This window comes from Citrus sinensis, chromosome 1 (assembly GCF_022201045.2).
Source record: "Citrus sinensis cultivar Valencia sweet orange chromosome 1, DVS_A1.0, whole genome shotgun sequence".
Taxonomy (NCBI): Eukaryota; Viridiplantae; Streptophyta; class Magnoliopsida; order Sapindales; family Rutaceae; genus Citrus; species Citrus sinensis.
The window spans coordinates 20,457,230-20,472,775 of NC_068556.1; the positions used below are offsets into that span (position 1 = coordinate 20,457,230).

The window sequence follows — 15,546 nt, forward strand, 5'->3', positions numbered from 1 at the left end:
ACCATCTGTTTTGCTTTCTTCAGATAAAGACCCATCTTCTCCCCCCTTGCTTGGAACTGATCGCTGAGCTGGTTACATACTAGCTGGGAATCTGCTCGGATTTCTACCCTTTCTGCTCGTAGTGCATGTGCGAGACCGAGCCCAGTAATGAAGGCCTCATATTCAGCTTGGTTGTTCGTAAGCTGGAATTCAAATGTTACCGCGTAGGATACCTCAACACCGTCTGGGCTTCGTATTATAACTCCTGCCCCGGATCCCTGTTCACTACGTGACCCGTCAACCATTACCAGCCATATCCCTTTCGAATCCTCCTGTTCTGCGGGTTGTTCCTCTTGGACTTCTTCCCCTGGTTCAACACAGTCAACCATAAAATCTACCAGGGCTTGGGCCTTGACTGCTCCTCGGGGACTGTAGGACAGGTAAAATTCGCTCAATTCTACGGACCATTTTACTAATCGACCTGACGCATCTGGTTTTTGAAGCACTTGCCGAAGGGGCTGGTCAGTCATCACAACGATCTGATGGGCTTGGAAATATGGTCGCAGCTTGCGTGCTGCCATTACCAGAGCCAGCGCCCACTTCTCCATTAGTGGATATCTGGTTTCTGCGTCTACCAAAGCCTTGCTTGTGTAGTATACCGGGTGCTGCTTCCCTTCTTCTTCCCTGACCAAGACCGAGCTGGTAGCCTGCTTGGAGATTGCCAAGTACAAAAGCAGCTGGTCACCCTCTCTCGGAGTTGAGAGTAACAGGGCGAGGGCCAAGTATTCCTTCAACTGTCCAAATGCCTCCTCGCATTCCGGTGTCCATTCCATCTTCTTCCCTTTCTTTATGATTTGGAAGAAAGGGTGGCACTTATCAGTGGCTCGCGAAATGAATCGGTTCAATGCTGCCAATTTTCCCGTAAGGCTCTGCACCTCCTTAACTGTTCGTGGGGACCACATTTCTATCACCGCCCGTATCTTTTCCGGGTTGGCCTCAATCCCTCGATGGCTCACCAGGTATCCCAAAAATTTGCCCGAGCTGACCCCAAATGCACATTTCTCCGGGTTCAGCTTCATTTCATACCTTCTCAGCAATTCGAAGGTCTCTTTCAAGTGCTTCACATGATCTTTCGGTTCCCTTGACTTGGTGATCATATCGTCCACGTATACTTCCATAGTGTGACCGATCAATGGTTTGAAGACCTTGTTCACTAGCCTTTGATAGGTAGCTCCTGCATTTTTCAGACCAAAGGGCATCACCCTGTAACAAAGCAGACCCATGTTAGTGATAAAGGTAGTGCTTTCCTCATCTTGCTCGTCCATGGGTATCTGGTTGTATCCGGAAAAGGCATCCATGAAACTGAGCAGACTATGACCCGCGGTTGAGTCCACCAACTGATCTATTTTTGGTAGGGGAAAGCTGTCCTTCGGGCATGCCTTGTTGAGGTCCGTGAAGTCTACACACATTCTCCAATTCCCATTGGCCTTCTTTACTAGTACTACGTTTGAAATCCATTCAGGGTATTTGGCTTCCCTTATAAATCCTGCTTTCAGCAGCTTTTCCACCTCGGCATTTATGGCCTCGTATCTTTCCTGGTTGAAGCACCTCTTTTTCTGCCTCACCGGCCTTGCCCCTTTCTTGACTGCCAGCTTGTGACAAGCTACCCCGCGATTAATACCTAGCATATCCTCATGAGACCAGGCAAATATGTCTGCATGGGACTGTAGACACTTCACCAGCTCGCCTTTTATTGCCTCGCCCGATTCTGATCCGGCCTTAACCACTCTGCTAGGGTCATTCCTGCTTACAACAACTTCCTCCAACTTCTCAACAGGTTCCTGGCGACCGTTCTTTGAATCCCCTCGGTTATCTAGAGAGGTAACTTGCAGTGTTTCCTTGGCCGCTGTAGCATAGTAGCTCCTGGCCATTCTCTGGTCACCCTTTACTACACCCACAACTCCGTTTATTCTGTATTTTAGTGCCAGATAATGCGTGGACATTACGCATTGGCTTATTCTCATGAACGGTCTCCCCAATATCATCTGGTAAGGACTTCTTTCCTCTACCACGACAAAGTCCAGCATCATCGTTTTTTCAAATGGCTTTGTCCCCACAGTAATCGGGAGTTCAATGACCCCCATGGGAGTTAACCGTCCCCCTCCAAACCCCTTCAAGGATGTATTCGTCCGCTCCAGCTTCAAATCTGAAATCCCTATATCATCTAGGGCCGACTTAAACAGAATGTCTACTGAGCTGCCCGTGTCTACCAATATTCACCGCAATTCTGTACCAGCCACCAATGCCTTAATCACCAGTGCATCCTCATGAGGATATAGAATGCCCTCTTCGTCATCCTCCGTCCACATAATGGGAACTTGCAGCACTCTTGCCTTCTTGGCCGCTGGCAAATTTAAAAGCACCTCTTTGCCAGTCATGGCGTATCTCCTATAGTTCTTCCGTGCTCTGTTCGAGTCCCCGGCCAATGTTGGCCCTCCTGCTATCACACGGATGGTTGGCTGTTCACGTTCCAGATCCCTCTCAACTCCTACATCCTGTGGGTACTGTGATTCTATGATAGGGGACATTCCATCTACATACTCGTCCAAGTAACGGTTCCTCACTAAATCCTCCACCTGAATTTTCAGGTCCCGACATTGGCTGATAGTGTGACCGTGAGTGTCGTAGAACTTGCAGAATCTGCTCTTATCCCGTCGGTGAGTCGGTTTTGTTATTGGGGCTGGAGGGTATAGCAGGCCTCGTCCCTCGATCCTCTCATACAATTCCTCCATGGAGATTTTTAATGGAGTGTATTGTCTATATGCCAAGCTCTGGTCTACCAGCTGAACTGCTCGGCTATCATGAACGTCACCTCGGGCTGGCATAGTCGCTGACTGATCTAGTCGTCTAGCCCTGGAATTGGTTGTATGTAATGCTTTGGGAGTGTTGTGATAGGGGTCGGCAACCATCTGCCGGAATTCTCGCTGCCGATCCGGGAATGGGGGATGCGGAGGTTGAGCCCGGTTGTGTTGGAACTGTTGTGATCTCGGAGCTATGGGGGTAAGGGCGGGACCGAGCTGATGTTCCGCCCTTTACTGAGGATTCCCCAACTCGCTTTCCCGACCCGCTCCCACTCGGAGCTCTCATTTCCTTTCGTCTCAGCTCCTCCAGTTGTTCACTCTTTATCCTTGCCGATTTTTCTTCTTCGATTTCGATGTCCCTCTTTGCCTGCTCATACCCTGCTGAATAACTCTGCACTAGGGGGCTTCTCAGGTTATACCATAGCCGGCCTATCCTCACACCCTCCTTTAATCCCCTCAACGCCTGCGGGTGATTGAAAGCTCCCAAATCAAGTACGGCTCGGTGGTATCGCTTTACAAAATCCCGTAGGGACTCATGCTCCTGCTGTTTTATCCCCATCAGTTCCATCATGTCGTCTTCTGGGGCTACTGCTCCTCGGAACTATTCGGCCAACTCCTGGCACATCTGCTCGTACCCCTTTATACTTCCTCGGGGCAACTTGCGATACCATTTTCGGGCTCGTCCCTCCAGTGTCAATGGGAACACCCTGCACCTCTGAGCTGGTGTCAGCCCCTGCACACCCGTCATGTCGTTGAAACGCTCGATGTGCACCAGCGGGTCACTTCGCCCGGAGTATTTGAGGTCGGGGAAGCGGAAGTCTTTTTGGATTACGGTACCCATGATCTCGGTTGATAATGAAGATTCTTCATCTAGCATTATCCTCCAGCTCGGGGGCTTCCTCCTGCCCTGTATCTCCTCCATCACCTGTGCCAATCTGCGCACCTCCCCCTCCAATTCAATGGCACAGCCAGAGTCACGTGCAGCTATCTGGTCTCGTTCCAGCTCGGCATTATGCAACCGCTGTCTGAGCTCTCCTTCGTCAGCACTGGCCCCTCGGCTATTGACTTTCAATACCCGTCCGGGGAGAAGTTGGTCCCTTCCTTCATCTAATCGTTCTCCTGGAACCCGGCTAGTGCTTCTGTGGGGATGCACCCCATTAGGTTGGTCTGCCAGCGGAGGGATTTCCTCGATCCTACGCCTCCGGAGGCTAGGTTCCGCTCCAACATCATCTCTCCTCGTGGGGGTTTCACAATCTCTTCTCCGTTCATCCCTCAGCTCGTATAGTATGGTCGTGAGAGTCTCCATTTGTCTCTCCATCCGTTCTAATCGATCTTGCATCACCCTCTCCCGGGCTTCATTTGCAATCTCCCGAAGAGTGATTGTCTCCCCAGCTTCGTTATCCTCCCTCAAAGCGTCCTTCCTCGTCACATCCATGTCTAACCGTTCGCTGATTCTCCGGTACTTCCTAATTCGGTGGTAGCTTTTTATCCAGCTCCCCACAGACGGCGCCAAAATGTTGATGCTGAAATCTGCTCGCCCTTGGACCGACCAGATTCTGTCACCAACGCTTATGTTATCGACTGTTTGCTCGAACCACTAGGGTTGGAATCACCCTCCTTTCTCTCACTAGACCTGCATTCACAAAAATAGGTCAGAGACGCTGTGGTTTTGCCGGCGTAAACCCTCCGATGCCTAAGTTAGCATAAGGTGTTTACGGGAAAACAATGTAATTTGGATTTAAGAAATTTGTTAGAAATTTGTAAGGAAATGGTCTGGTTGCAATTTGGCAGCGTTTTCCCTCTCCCAGTTTTTCTGTCCCATTCTTCGTCGATTTCTTCTTCTTTTATAGCCGCTGTCCCCACGTTTCTGTTTGCCCTTCATCCCACCTTTTTCGGGTAGTGGCAGCCCCTCATGGGACTCTAACTGCTGCGTTATGGACAAGCGTGGGATCTCGCGTCTCCCGCAACGGTTCTGGGAAAGCGCAACTGCCGCGATTCTGTGAGATCGTGTTTCCGCTTTTTGGGGGACGAGTATCGGCTCGGTATATACCTCTGGTCAGTATTCGTCTCTGCTCGGCTCATGTTGCCCCCTGTTCTGCTCGTACCATTTGGCTGAGGTGATTCATGCCGGGGTGGAAATAATAGCATGGCCGACCTGGTGCTTTTATTTGCTTAACACCAATTTCTGGAAAAATTCTTAAGTACTCTAGGAGCATTGTTCATCTTTTATTTGCTCCTTTCTATACATGTATTTAAACTAATTATAATGACACACATATACATGTGGTAAGTAGTGAATAATAGTGTTAGCATAGATTTCTCACTTATTTCTACAACCTTTGTTAAACAATAAAAAAAATTAAAAAAAATACAATTTAAAAAAATCTAGCCACCTGCGACACTAAACTTTAATTCTGGACTGACCTTACTAGCACTGGCAAATTTTCCATCAATTGGGACCAAAACTCCTCATTTATTTGAATTGATTTTAGTGAGATTGATATGATAGTATCAAAATTAAAATAACATCAAATGAAAAGAGGTAAAGAATAATTTTAATATGGAAATCAAAAAATCATTAAATTAAATGGAATGAATGACAGATAATGAAAATGAGTTAGTAATAAAAGCAGTTGAGATTGTAATGAGTGATAAAACAAATGGTGGTTTAGGCAGTGACAATAGTGGTGAAAGGTGGATAGAATTTTTGGAAAATTTTTATCATATTTTTATCATTTAATAAAAATAATTTTAAATGTAAATAAAATTAACTAAATAATAGAGATAAGAAAAATTGAGGGGTAAAATATCACCTCTCTTTCGTCATCTCATTGTTTGTAAACCTTCAACTCAATGTTAATATCTTGGGCCATGGCCATGTAACTTAAAAAAGTCAACGCCATATGTTAGGACCACCCGAATAATGGCCTGACTGTAAACTAAGTTACATGGGATGAGCTTATAAATTTCATCTATAGATCCTTTTGGATGTTTTCAAAAGTCGAAGTGCATAAATAAAAGCAAGAACTGTTAATCAAAATTTGCTGAATCTATTAAAACATTTAAATAAATATCTTACTATTCTCTTTGTTGGACAAAAAATAGAATAAGCCCAATCAAAATCCAAATAAATTTAATCTCAATAAGGCCCGTCTAATAAATTTACTCTCAATTAAGTCTACAAAATGGTGAACAAACCACATAGAATAATCTTCCTAAGTAACAAGGTTTCAAAGTTTAAAGGGTCCCAAAGTCCAAGGCTAAAAGGTTTTAAAGTCCTAGGATCCTATCATAAGACGAACCACTTAGGATAATTCTCTTAGATGATGAGACTTCAAAACCCAAAAGATATCAAGGTTCTAGGCTCCTATCCTAAGACAAACTACTTAGAATAAATCTCTTAGGTTCTAAGGTTCCCATCATCCCAGAGTTTTAGTAAAAACAACCTAAGGTTAAAACACTTCTTTCTTAAATCTATAAACAAGTTTGCACATTCATATGTCAATCAACGTGGGCACAAACAAACAAACAAGTGTTGCCAAATATGATAAGGATAATGACACTTGTCATCAAAATAACTAGAACTCAAGTCAAATCAAATTCGCTCATAAATATACCTTTCTTTCTCACTAAAAAATAAGAAAAAAATGGACTCAAAAGAAAAAACACTAACTAGAACTCTCTAATCTTTCTCTTTCTAAATTTACATTTCCAAAAGTCCAATGACCGACTTAATCGGCGGAGGGTTTACACCAGTAAAGCCGGCTCTTTGATCTTTTTTTTGTGTTTATAGAGTATCACTGGACAAACACATTCTCATTATCTAAGGAAGTAAACTCAGAAAATGATATATAAATGCCCATTAAGATCGGCCCAAAAAATAAACTTATCATCGTCAAATCCAGCAAAGAGAAACCCAAGTCCTAAGAGGATCGTCATCAGTTGGAATTTTCACATAATAAATTGGGACAAAATTTGCACCAACACTCTTCATATTGCAACTTTGAAATTAAACCATATCATAGAAAGAGAAATACTCTCGTCACTTTTCAGTTCTCTACGAGTTTAGCATTATTACAACAAAACCAGACATAAACATGAATCAAAGTTGACAGAAACTAAACTTCCCCAACGATTAGAAATCAATTGGTATAACTTCTGGCACATGAACTGGGAAGTTATCGATTTCATCCATCCAAGGATTCTTCTCATGAGCAGGATTGATAGTCCTCAATGCACGCCACACAGCACTGTTGCATTTGAATCCTGATCCGAATGCTATCTGCCAAGTCCTGTCACCTTTCCGAATTCTTCCCTTGGCCTCAAAGTAAGCCAATTCATACCACAAACAACTGCTTGAAGTGTTCCCAAATCTGTAAAGAGTCATTCTTGAAGGCTCCATAAGCCATTCATTGAGTTTGAGGTGCTTCTCTACTTCATCTAGCACAGCTCTCCCTCCAGCATGGATGCAAAAATGCTCAAAAGCCAACTTGAAATCGGGAATATAGGGCTTGATTTTCATTTTAAAGATCTTTCTTGCAACCAAAGTCAGGGAAAACAGGAGTTGCTCAGACATTGGAAGAACCAACGGTCCGAGGGTGGTGATATTAGTTTTAAGGGCTTCTCCAGCAATAGCCATTAGGTCTTTTGAGATTTTGACTCCAATTCTTTTGGACTCATCTTCTTGTTGTGAAACACAGTTATAACTTTTGTCATCGGCACCCTTGTGTGTGCGGAGGGTGTGAAGTAGCTCATACTTTGCACGGCGGCGATCGGATGAGCGGTTGGAGAGGAGGATTGCAGCGCCACCCAATCGGAATAGGCAGTTTGTGAGAAGCATGGATCGGTCGTTGCCGCCATACCAATTCATAGTTATGTTCTCAGTGCTTACCACTAGAGCATAAGAGTCTGGTGTTACCTGTTACATGATATACACAAGTAGACTGAGTCTTCAAAGGTCATTAAAAGATCAATGAAATTATTGTACCATGTATACATATAATTAAACAAATGAAAGAGACTCAAGCTACGTTGTGCTCTCCGAACATTAATTAATTATTCATTGTAGCATTAACATGGTACTGACGTGGTATTTAAGAGTGTGACATTGTGTTGGGTGTACACTTATGCAGACTGGAAAATGAAGTCGTACACAGTTTGAGAAGAGAAATTTGTGCGGAACGGAAGTACCATTTCGTGAACCACAGCCATTCGTTTGTGAAGGTCTGGTCCCCGATGGGGCCATTAATTTTTCTACTTTGAATTTATAAAATTTATAATTTTAAATTGTGAAATTAGGGATTGTGGTACACATTAAATATGCACAAATGACAAGTTTTAATATGCCCAGGCAATACACCTACCCCGTGTCAGTTTTTATTTTTTTCTCAGTTTGAAAGACTGTTGATTGAGTTGAACAGAATAGTATTTTTCCGGGGGATTCGTAAAATAAGTAATGCCAGTCATGGATCGGTTACGGCCACTAATAATAGGACGGAATATATGTGTCTATATTTATTGCGATTTTAAATCACTAACAGTCCGTAGATATACTAATAAGGATGAATGAGAGAGATAATTTCTTTCTTTTTAACAACTTTCTTCGTACATGTATAAGAAATCTAGATCTAATTGATTTATGCCAAGATAAACGTATCCTTAATTTTTTTGAGACATTGATTCATAGACAAGTAAGGTTTTTTACCTTTTTCTTAACAAATAGAAATAATGTATATTTAAGTGGATCTTCGGATCGATATACATATAAATCATTACAATATACAACCAGATAAATTATTTAAACAGGCACAAAGTAAATATTTTTTTGTAGATTACAGTCTCTCTCAATATATAAAGGTCTGCTAAGCATAGCTCGAATCTACACCAACTAAGCAGTGAGATCTCTACTTGTTTTATGAAAATATATATATCTCTAGACATAAACTTGAAAGTGAAATTTTTAAGTTGAGTAGTCCCCCAAGACGATACCCGAATTTATGCCCTCTCACTTTGATTAAGGGATCGATTCACCCCTCGGCAAAGGCGTAAAATGACCAAGATTGAATTTATATATAATTTCTAATACCATGACTAGAGAGCTGAAGAACTATTTAATGCCATTAAAAGGAAAAATAAATGAATAAATAAAGAAGCTGAGACAGAGAAGAGAGATAATAGTGACGAACCTGTAAAAGCCTTCGGGCGAGGTCAATAGAAATAAGACCAGCACTGCAACCCATACCACCAAGATTATAGCTCAAAATGTTGCCTCTAAGCTTGTAGTGATTCACAACCATGGCAGATAAAGATGGTGTTGGATTAAACAAGCTGCTGTTCACCAAAAGAATCCCAATATCTCTAGGCTTAACCCCAGTTTTGGCCAAGAGCTCGTCAATTGCACCAACTATTACAGCCTTTGTCTCCTTCATTGCCAGCGCCATATTTTTGTTATCCAATGGGTTGTCGAACAAAGATTTTGGGCCACCTGACATTTTCCCAATCCCTGATCTCTCCACGACTTTCTTTTGAAACGCTAAAGATTCTTCAGTAAAATAACCATTTTTGGCAGCCATTCGAAACAAACGTTCTGCACTGCACATCTCAGATGGGTCAGGCTTGTAACATGCAAAGTTTACCAAGTAAACTGTTCTTGGCCGACTCATTAAATAAATGGTTGATATAAACACAAGAGAAACCAAGCATGCAAGCAGTGTCAGGAAATTGAACCGAAGCTCGTTCCATAGCTGAATGAAATCATCAACAGTTAAAGTTGAAAGATGAGTTAAAAGAATGCAAAGGAGTGGGACGAGCAAGAGATAAAGAGCGTTGGAGATCAGATAGTGGTAACCAAGCTTAACGTATTTGAGCTTGATGGATACGAAGAAGTTGGGAAGATTCTTCTGCTTTGGTTCATTTTGTAAGTTTTGTTGCTTCTCATTTTGTAAGTTTTGTTGCTTCCCACTAGCCATTGTTATTTGACAGCAAAATGCAGAATGAAACCCATATTGAGCAAACCACCTACATATATAGAAATGAGCACTTAATTAGTAGCCATGAAAGTTCAGAAGTTAAAAGAGAAAGCATAATTGCACTACGGTCCCTTTTGTTTACTGACAATGCAAAATTTAATAGTTTGTAATTCGTGCCAACCAAGTCCTTTTAGTTTTATTTTAATTAAAACTTAAGTAGTTGATCGTGGAGGATTATTAATATGGAGTTAATAACACTTTTTCCTTTTGGAGAATGAGCTAATACATCTTTAAACTGATGTTAAATATACCTAGAATCTTTTTTAAAGACAAAAAAACGGACATCAAATTTAGCGTGCTTTGCTCTCCTACATGTTCTAAATATTTCCTGACAATAAAACTTACGTACTCATACTAAAACCCAAAAAAAAAAAATCATCTCCAATTTATCATTTTTTTTAAAAAAAAAATTTCATGATTCAGTCAGTACAATAAACACTTATCATTAAGCATCAAATTAAGTCTCAAAACGACATCATAAAATCTTACGCTGCCACATATTAAAAAACGTTATAAAAAAACAAAGCGTTAACTGGAATTGTAATAAATTAATACCAGTTTACTTTTTTATTTTAAGGAACTAAGTATACTTAATTAGTACCGAGTTTTTATTATTCCATCACGGTTCTATCAATTTATTCTCCCAGATCAGCATTGCTAATCACATATGCGAGCGCAACTGCTCTTAGTCTTGCAAATGCTACGTCACTCACCAAGCTTCATGCCCAACTCCAACGCAATTCGCAAGCTATTTTGAGTTTTTCATTTTTTTTAGCATTTTGATAGATTTAGTTTATTTGCAAAAGTATGGTAATTTGATTTTTTTGTTTAATTGATGGATTGTTTTGTTCATATTTCAAGAACTTATATTGATTTGTTTAGGGTTTAGGAGAGAAATTGACGGAAAATCATTTTTTTTTTCTATTAATGTGTTAGTACAACTACGTGTCAAGGTGGGTCAATGGACCCAAGTGGCAAAAAAGAAATTTGGAGGATTTTTTTAAATTTAATTTGTAATAAATAGCAGGGACTAGCAAGGTGAAAATCCTAACTTTTAGTAGTGCCTCAAAGAAATCCCTAAAGGTCCACTATATGAAAAGTCAATGCCAGATAGGGTTTTTACAAATGTAGTAGTTGAAGGAGCAGCAGCTATGGCCCAGAGAAATTTATAAGCAGAAGCTAACTTTGAATTTCCATGTATGGGATGACATAAATGTTAATGAAATTTATAGGTCGGAGAGAGAAAAAGCAATTGAGCAACTACCCCCTGGAAAGATTTTAAATGCTTAATTTTGTTTGATTGCATGCATCTGAAATCATGAATAGACTCACTTCATTTTAGTCATTGGATAGTGACTTCTGATAGGTTTTAGTATAAAATAAGAGTATTAATGACAAATTATTGAAAATGTAACATTCTTTTTTTTTTTTAATTTTTAGCACCTCCCCCAACATTTACCGTGTTGACAGTGCAAAAAGTAGTAATGTATTATTAGATATCTTTCCTATTGTCTATATTTCATTTGGTATCTTATTATATGTGAGGGTAATTTCATAAAAAGGTATTTAAAATTAAAAAAATCAAAAAATAAACTCATGACCGAGTTGGCGATACTAAACACAGGCTTGTTTAAATTTTAAATTCCCTATATAAATTTTCTATTTCCGGTTTCTTTTAAATTGTATGTTATTTTTTAACGTTGTTGATACTAAACATGAGCTTATTTTGTCGCAGAGACTGTACTTTAGAAAGTCAACTCAATTTTGTTGCAAAGAAGAATTGAGAGGGTACTGGATTATGCATAGTTGGTGAATTGTAGTGATAGGAAAGTGACAAAGATCATGGCTCTCAAGCCGTTGGATTGGTATTGTCGACCGGTGGCAAATGGGGTGTGGACAAAGGTTGTGGACAATGCCTTTGGTGCATACATACCTTGTGCCACTGATTCTTTGGTGGTCTCCGTTTCCCATTTGATTCTTATGGGCCTGTGTTTCTACAGAATATGGTTGATCAAGAAAGATTTTAAAGTCCAAAGGTTTTGTTTGAAGTCGAAACTCTATAATTACATGTTGGGGTTTCTGGCTGCTTATTGTACTGCTAAGCCTTTGTTTCAATTGATCATGGGTATATCGGCTCTGGATTTGGATGGACAGTCTGGTCTGGCTCCATTTGAGGTAGATTATCGGGTTTATAATAGTTAATTACTTGTTGTGATATCAGTTTTTACTTTCTTTAATGTCATATCTTGTCTCCCTATTTATTATCAAGTTTGATATGCCTCCCTGTCAACGTGAATGGGGAACAGTGTTGCGTATAAGGGTATATCTCTTATGTACAATGGAGAGAAACCAAATGGCTCCAATATTTCTTTCAAATAGAATTTACTTGTCAGTCTGAAAAAAATAGCATCTACTCTCGTCCTTCCTCATCTCTTTGGTGAATGAATTTTGCTTAGTTTTAATTTTAGTCGTTCTACCTAGTTGCTTGAAATTTTTTGAAAGATGGATTTGCTCTTCAAATGTGTATTTTTTTTTTTTTTTATAGTTTTTCATTTAAATTGAATTTTCAGCATCAATCCCATGTCATATTTACTTACCAGCATTTAAACATCATTCAAATATATCACTAGCATGCTTTCCGGATGATCTCTCTGTTTCCGTTTCTGAAGTAAAAGATGCATATCCAACCGAGCAGGAAAGAATGAGTTGTTTTGGGTGTATAAAATCAATTAGTCCTTGTATGTTTCTCAATCAAGATTATGGCGATTGATATGTTCCTTTTAAGTTAATGTTCTAGAATTTCCCAGTGTCAATCACAATTTGATCAACCCATCAACATGATACTCGGCGATCACTTAATTAAGGAGGAGATCTTAGAATTATTGAAATTTAAAATTCTACATGCATTCTACTAAACTGTGAAAGAGATACACCACTTCTCTAAGACTGCAGCATTAATTATTACAACAAAATCATACATAAATAGTTACTAAATTGGCATAAACTTCCCCAGCGTCCAACCATTAAAAATCAATTGGCATAACTTTTGGCACGTGAACTGGAAAGTTATCAATTTCATCCATCCAAGGATTCTTCTCATGAGCAGGATTGATTGTCCTCAACGCACGCCACACAGCACTGTTGCACTTGAATCCTGATCCGAATGCTATCTGCCAAGTCCTGTCACCTTTCCGAATTCTTCTCTTGGCCTCAAAGTAAGCCAATTTATACCACAAACAACTGCTTGAAGTGTTCCCAAATCTGTAGAGAGTCATTCTTGAAGGCTCCATAACCCATTCATTGAGTTTGAGATGCTTCTCTACCTCATCCAGCACAGCTCTCCCTCCAGTACGGATGCAGATATGCTCAAAAGCCAACTTGAAATTGGGAATATAGGGCTTGATTTTCATTTTAAAGATCTTTCTTCCAACTAAAGTTGCGGTAAACAAGAGTTGCTCAGTGTGGTAATATTAGTTTTAAGGGCTTCTCCAGCAACGGCCATCAGGTCTTTTGAGATTTTGACTCCAATTCTTTTGGACTCATCTTCTTGTTGTGAGACACAATTACAGCTTCTGTCGTCGCCGCCCTTGTGCGTGCGGAGGGTGTGAACTAGCTCGTACTTTGAACGGCGGCGATCAGATGATCGATTGGAGAGAAGGATCGCAGCTCCACCCAATCGAAATAAGCAGTTTGTGAGAAGCATGGATCTGTCATTGCCAGCGTACCAATTCATAGTGATGTTCTCTGTGCTCACCACTAAAGCACACGAGTTGGGTGGCAACTGTTATGTACAATGAAAATTATTTTATTCTCGTGGCTTCAAAATTAATAAAAATTTCCCAAAATAATTGACATTAAATCCGGTCATCTAAAATTATATTATTTTTCAGATTTTTTTTAAAAATTCTTATAGGAAATTTAATTCACGCTAAAAATAACTAATAATTAATCAATGAAAATTTATTGTCCTTTACGCATATAGGAAGGAGACTTTACGTTTGCTATGCCAAGTACCCGCATAGCATTAAACTGTTGTGTGAAAAAGCCTAGATGATCTATACATTCATATAGTGAGACATTTGTTCGAAGGCAATCAATATTCGTACTCATCAGGGGGAAAAAAAATCTACCAATTGTACCGATGGCCCACGTGATTTCATTAGTTCTAAATAGCCCTGAGAAGAGATCAATTAATGCATGCTATAGATCACCAAAAATATTTTGCCACACTTCTCAATTTTTTCATTACATTAATTACTATCGTGAACTCTGAGAGACTAGAGGAATGTAAATAACAGAAATAATGAAGACAAACCTGCAAAAGCTGTTTGGCGAGGTCGATAGAAATAAGACCAGCACTGCAACCCACACCACCAAAATTATAGCTCAAAATGTTGCCTCTAAGCTTGTAGTGATTCACAACCATCGCTGACAAAGATGGCATTGGATTGAACAAGCTGCTGTTCACCACAAGAATTCCAATATCTCTAGGCTTCACCCCAGTTTTGGCCAAGAGCTCATCGATTGCTCCGATTATTACAGACTCAGTCTCCTTCCTTGCCTCCGCCATATTTTTCTTATCCGCTGGCTTGTCCAACATGGCTTTTGCGACGTATGCCATATTCCCCATCCCGGATCTCTCTAGAATTTTCTTCTAAAAGGATAAAGTTTCCTTTAAAAATATCCCAGTTTTGCTCGCTATTTGCATGAAAAGTTTTCCGCTGCACATTTGAGATGGATTATCAGGCTTGTAACAAGCAAAGTTCACCAAGTAAACTTCTCTCGGGCGACTCATTAGGTAAACGGTCGATATAAACACAAGAGAAACCAGGCATAAAAGCAGTATCCCAAAGTTGAACCTGAGCTCGTTCCATATAGCTCGAAGAAATCATCAACTGTTAAAGTTGAGAGATGAGTCAAAACAATGCATTGGAGTGGAACAAGCAAGAGATATAAAGCATTGGAGATAGTGATAACCAAGCTTCACATATTTGAGCTTGATGGATAGGAAGAATTGGGAAGATTGTTCTTCTTTTCTTGATCAGTAGCCATTATTTGATAGCCAAAAACAAACCAAAAAGCCACTAAGAAAATCATTTAGATGCATGTGTGTGTGTGTGTGGATAAAAGTTCGGAAATTAACTTAAGGAGGATTCTAGCGGAAGCTAGTGTATATGAATGGAAGCCAACAAAAGAAAGGGGAAGTGTAAGCAAAAGCGATGGCTTGCAGTATTCAGAAGTGAATAGAATTTAAAGGGCGGAGAGAGAGAGCAACTACCTCTGTCAAATTCTTTAATGACATGTATAAAGAACTTTAATACGTTAAATATATGAGAACTACTATTTGAACAGGGGCAAGACAATAGAAAGATAGAAATATAAGTACTGTTCATGCTATAATAACACCGTAGCATACGAAATGACAATATTGTTCATATTATAATGTTGTCATTTCTATTTTCCTGTTGTCTTGTTGCTGTTCAAATGGTATTTTCCTAAATGCATATGCATGGGTTTCAATATACTTATGAATCGATTAAGAATGTGTCATCGCCTTTTAATCTGAGAGTTATTAATTAGGAATAATGGTAGATAGCCCAATCCAATCCCATCTCAACCCCACACAAAAGTAAATAAGAGAAATTAATAACAAAATTATCCTAAATTTTGAATTAAAA

The 15,546-nt window shown here is 40.0% G+C and overlaps 2 protein-coding genes and 1 pseudogene across 2 annotated transcripts; all 3 read right to left on the reverse strand.

Annotated features, from left to right (window-relative positions):
- Positions 1-2,255: 2,255 nt before the first annotated feature.
- LOC127903714 (uncharacterized) lies at positions 2,256-2,864 on the reverse strand. Its single transcript, XM_052444281.1, has one exon. The coding sequence runs from the start codon at positions 2,862-2,864 to the stop codon at positions 2,256-2,258; it is 609 nt and encodes a 202-aa protein (XP_052300241.1).
- Positions 2,865-6,833: 3,969 nt separating this feature from the next.
- LOC102617332 (3-ketoacyl-CoA synthase 11) lies at positions 6,834-9,894 on the reverse strand. Its single transcript, XM_006489534.3, has 2 exons — positions 9,026-9,894; positions 6,834-7,758 (listed from the first exon to the last, which is right to left on the reverse strand). The coding sequence occupies exons 1-2, from the start codon at positions 9,806-9,808 to the stop codon at positions 6,976-6,978; spliced, it is 1,566 nt and encodes a 521-aa protein (XP_006489597.1). The 5' UTR covers positions 9,809-9,894; the 3' UTR covers positions 6,834-6,975.
- Positions 9,895-12,585: 2,691 nt separating this feature from the next.
- On the reverse strand, positions 12,586-15,099 carry LOC102617034 (3-ketoacyl-CoA synthase 11-like; annotated as a pseudogene).
- Between the last annotated feature and the right edge of the window lie 447 nt (positions 15,100-15,546).

Excerpts from the sequence above, each read along its gene's own strand:
- LOC127903714 (XM_052444281.1), bottom strand. The coding sequence starts at position 2,864 with ATGCCAGCCCGAGGTGACGTTCATGATAGCCGAGCAGTTCAGCTGGTA.
- LOC102617332 (XM_006489534.3), bottom strand. The coding sequence starts at position 9,808 with ATGGCTAGTGGGAAGCAACAAAACTTACAAAATGAGAAGCAACAAAAC. Across the intron at positions 7,759-9,025 it reads TCGCCCGAAGGCTTTTACAG|GTAACACCAGACTCTTATGC; the intron begins GTTCGTCACTAT and ends ATCATGTAACAG.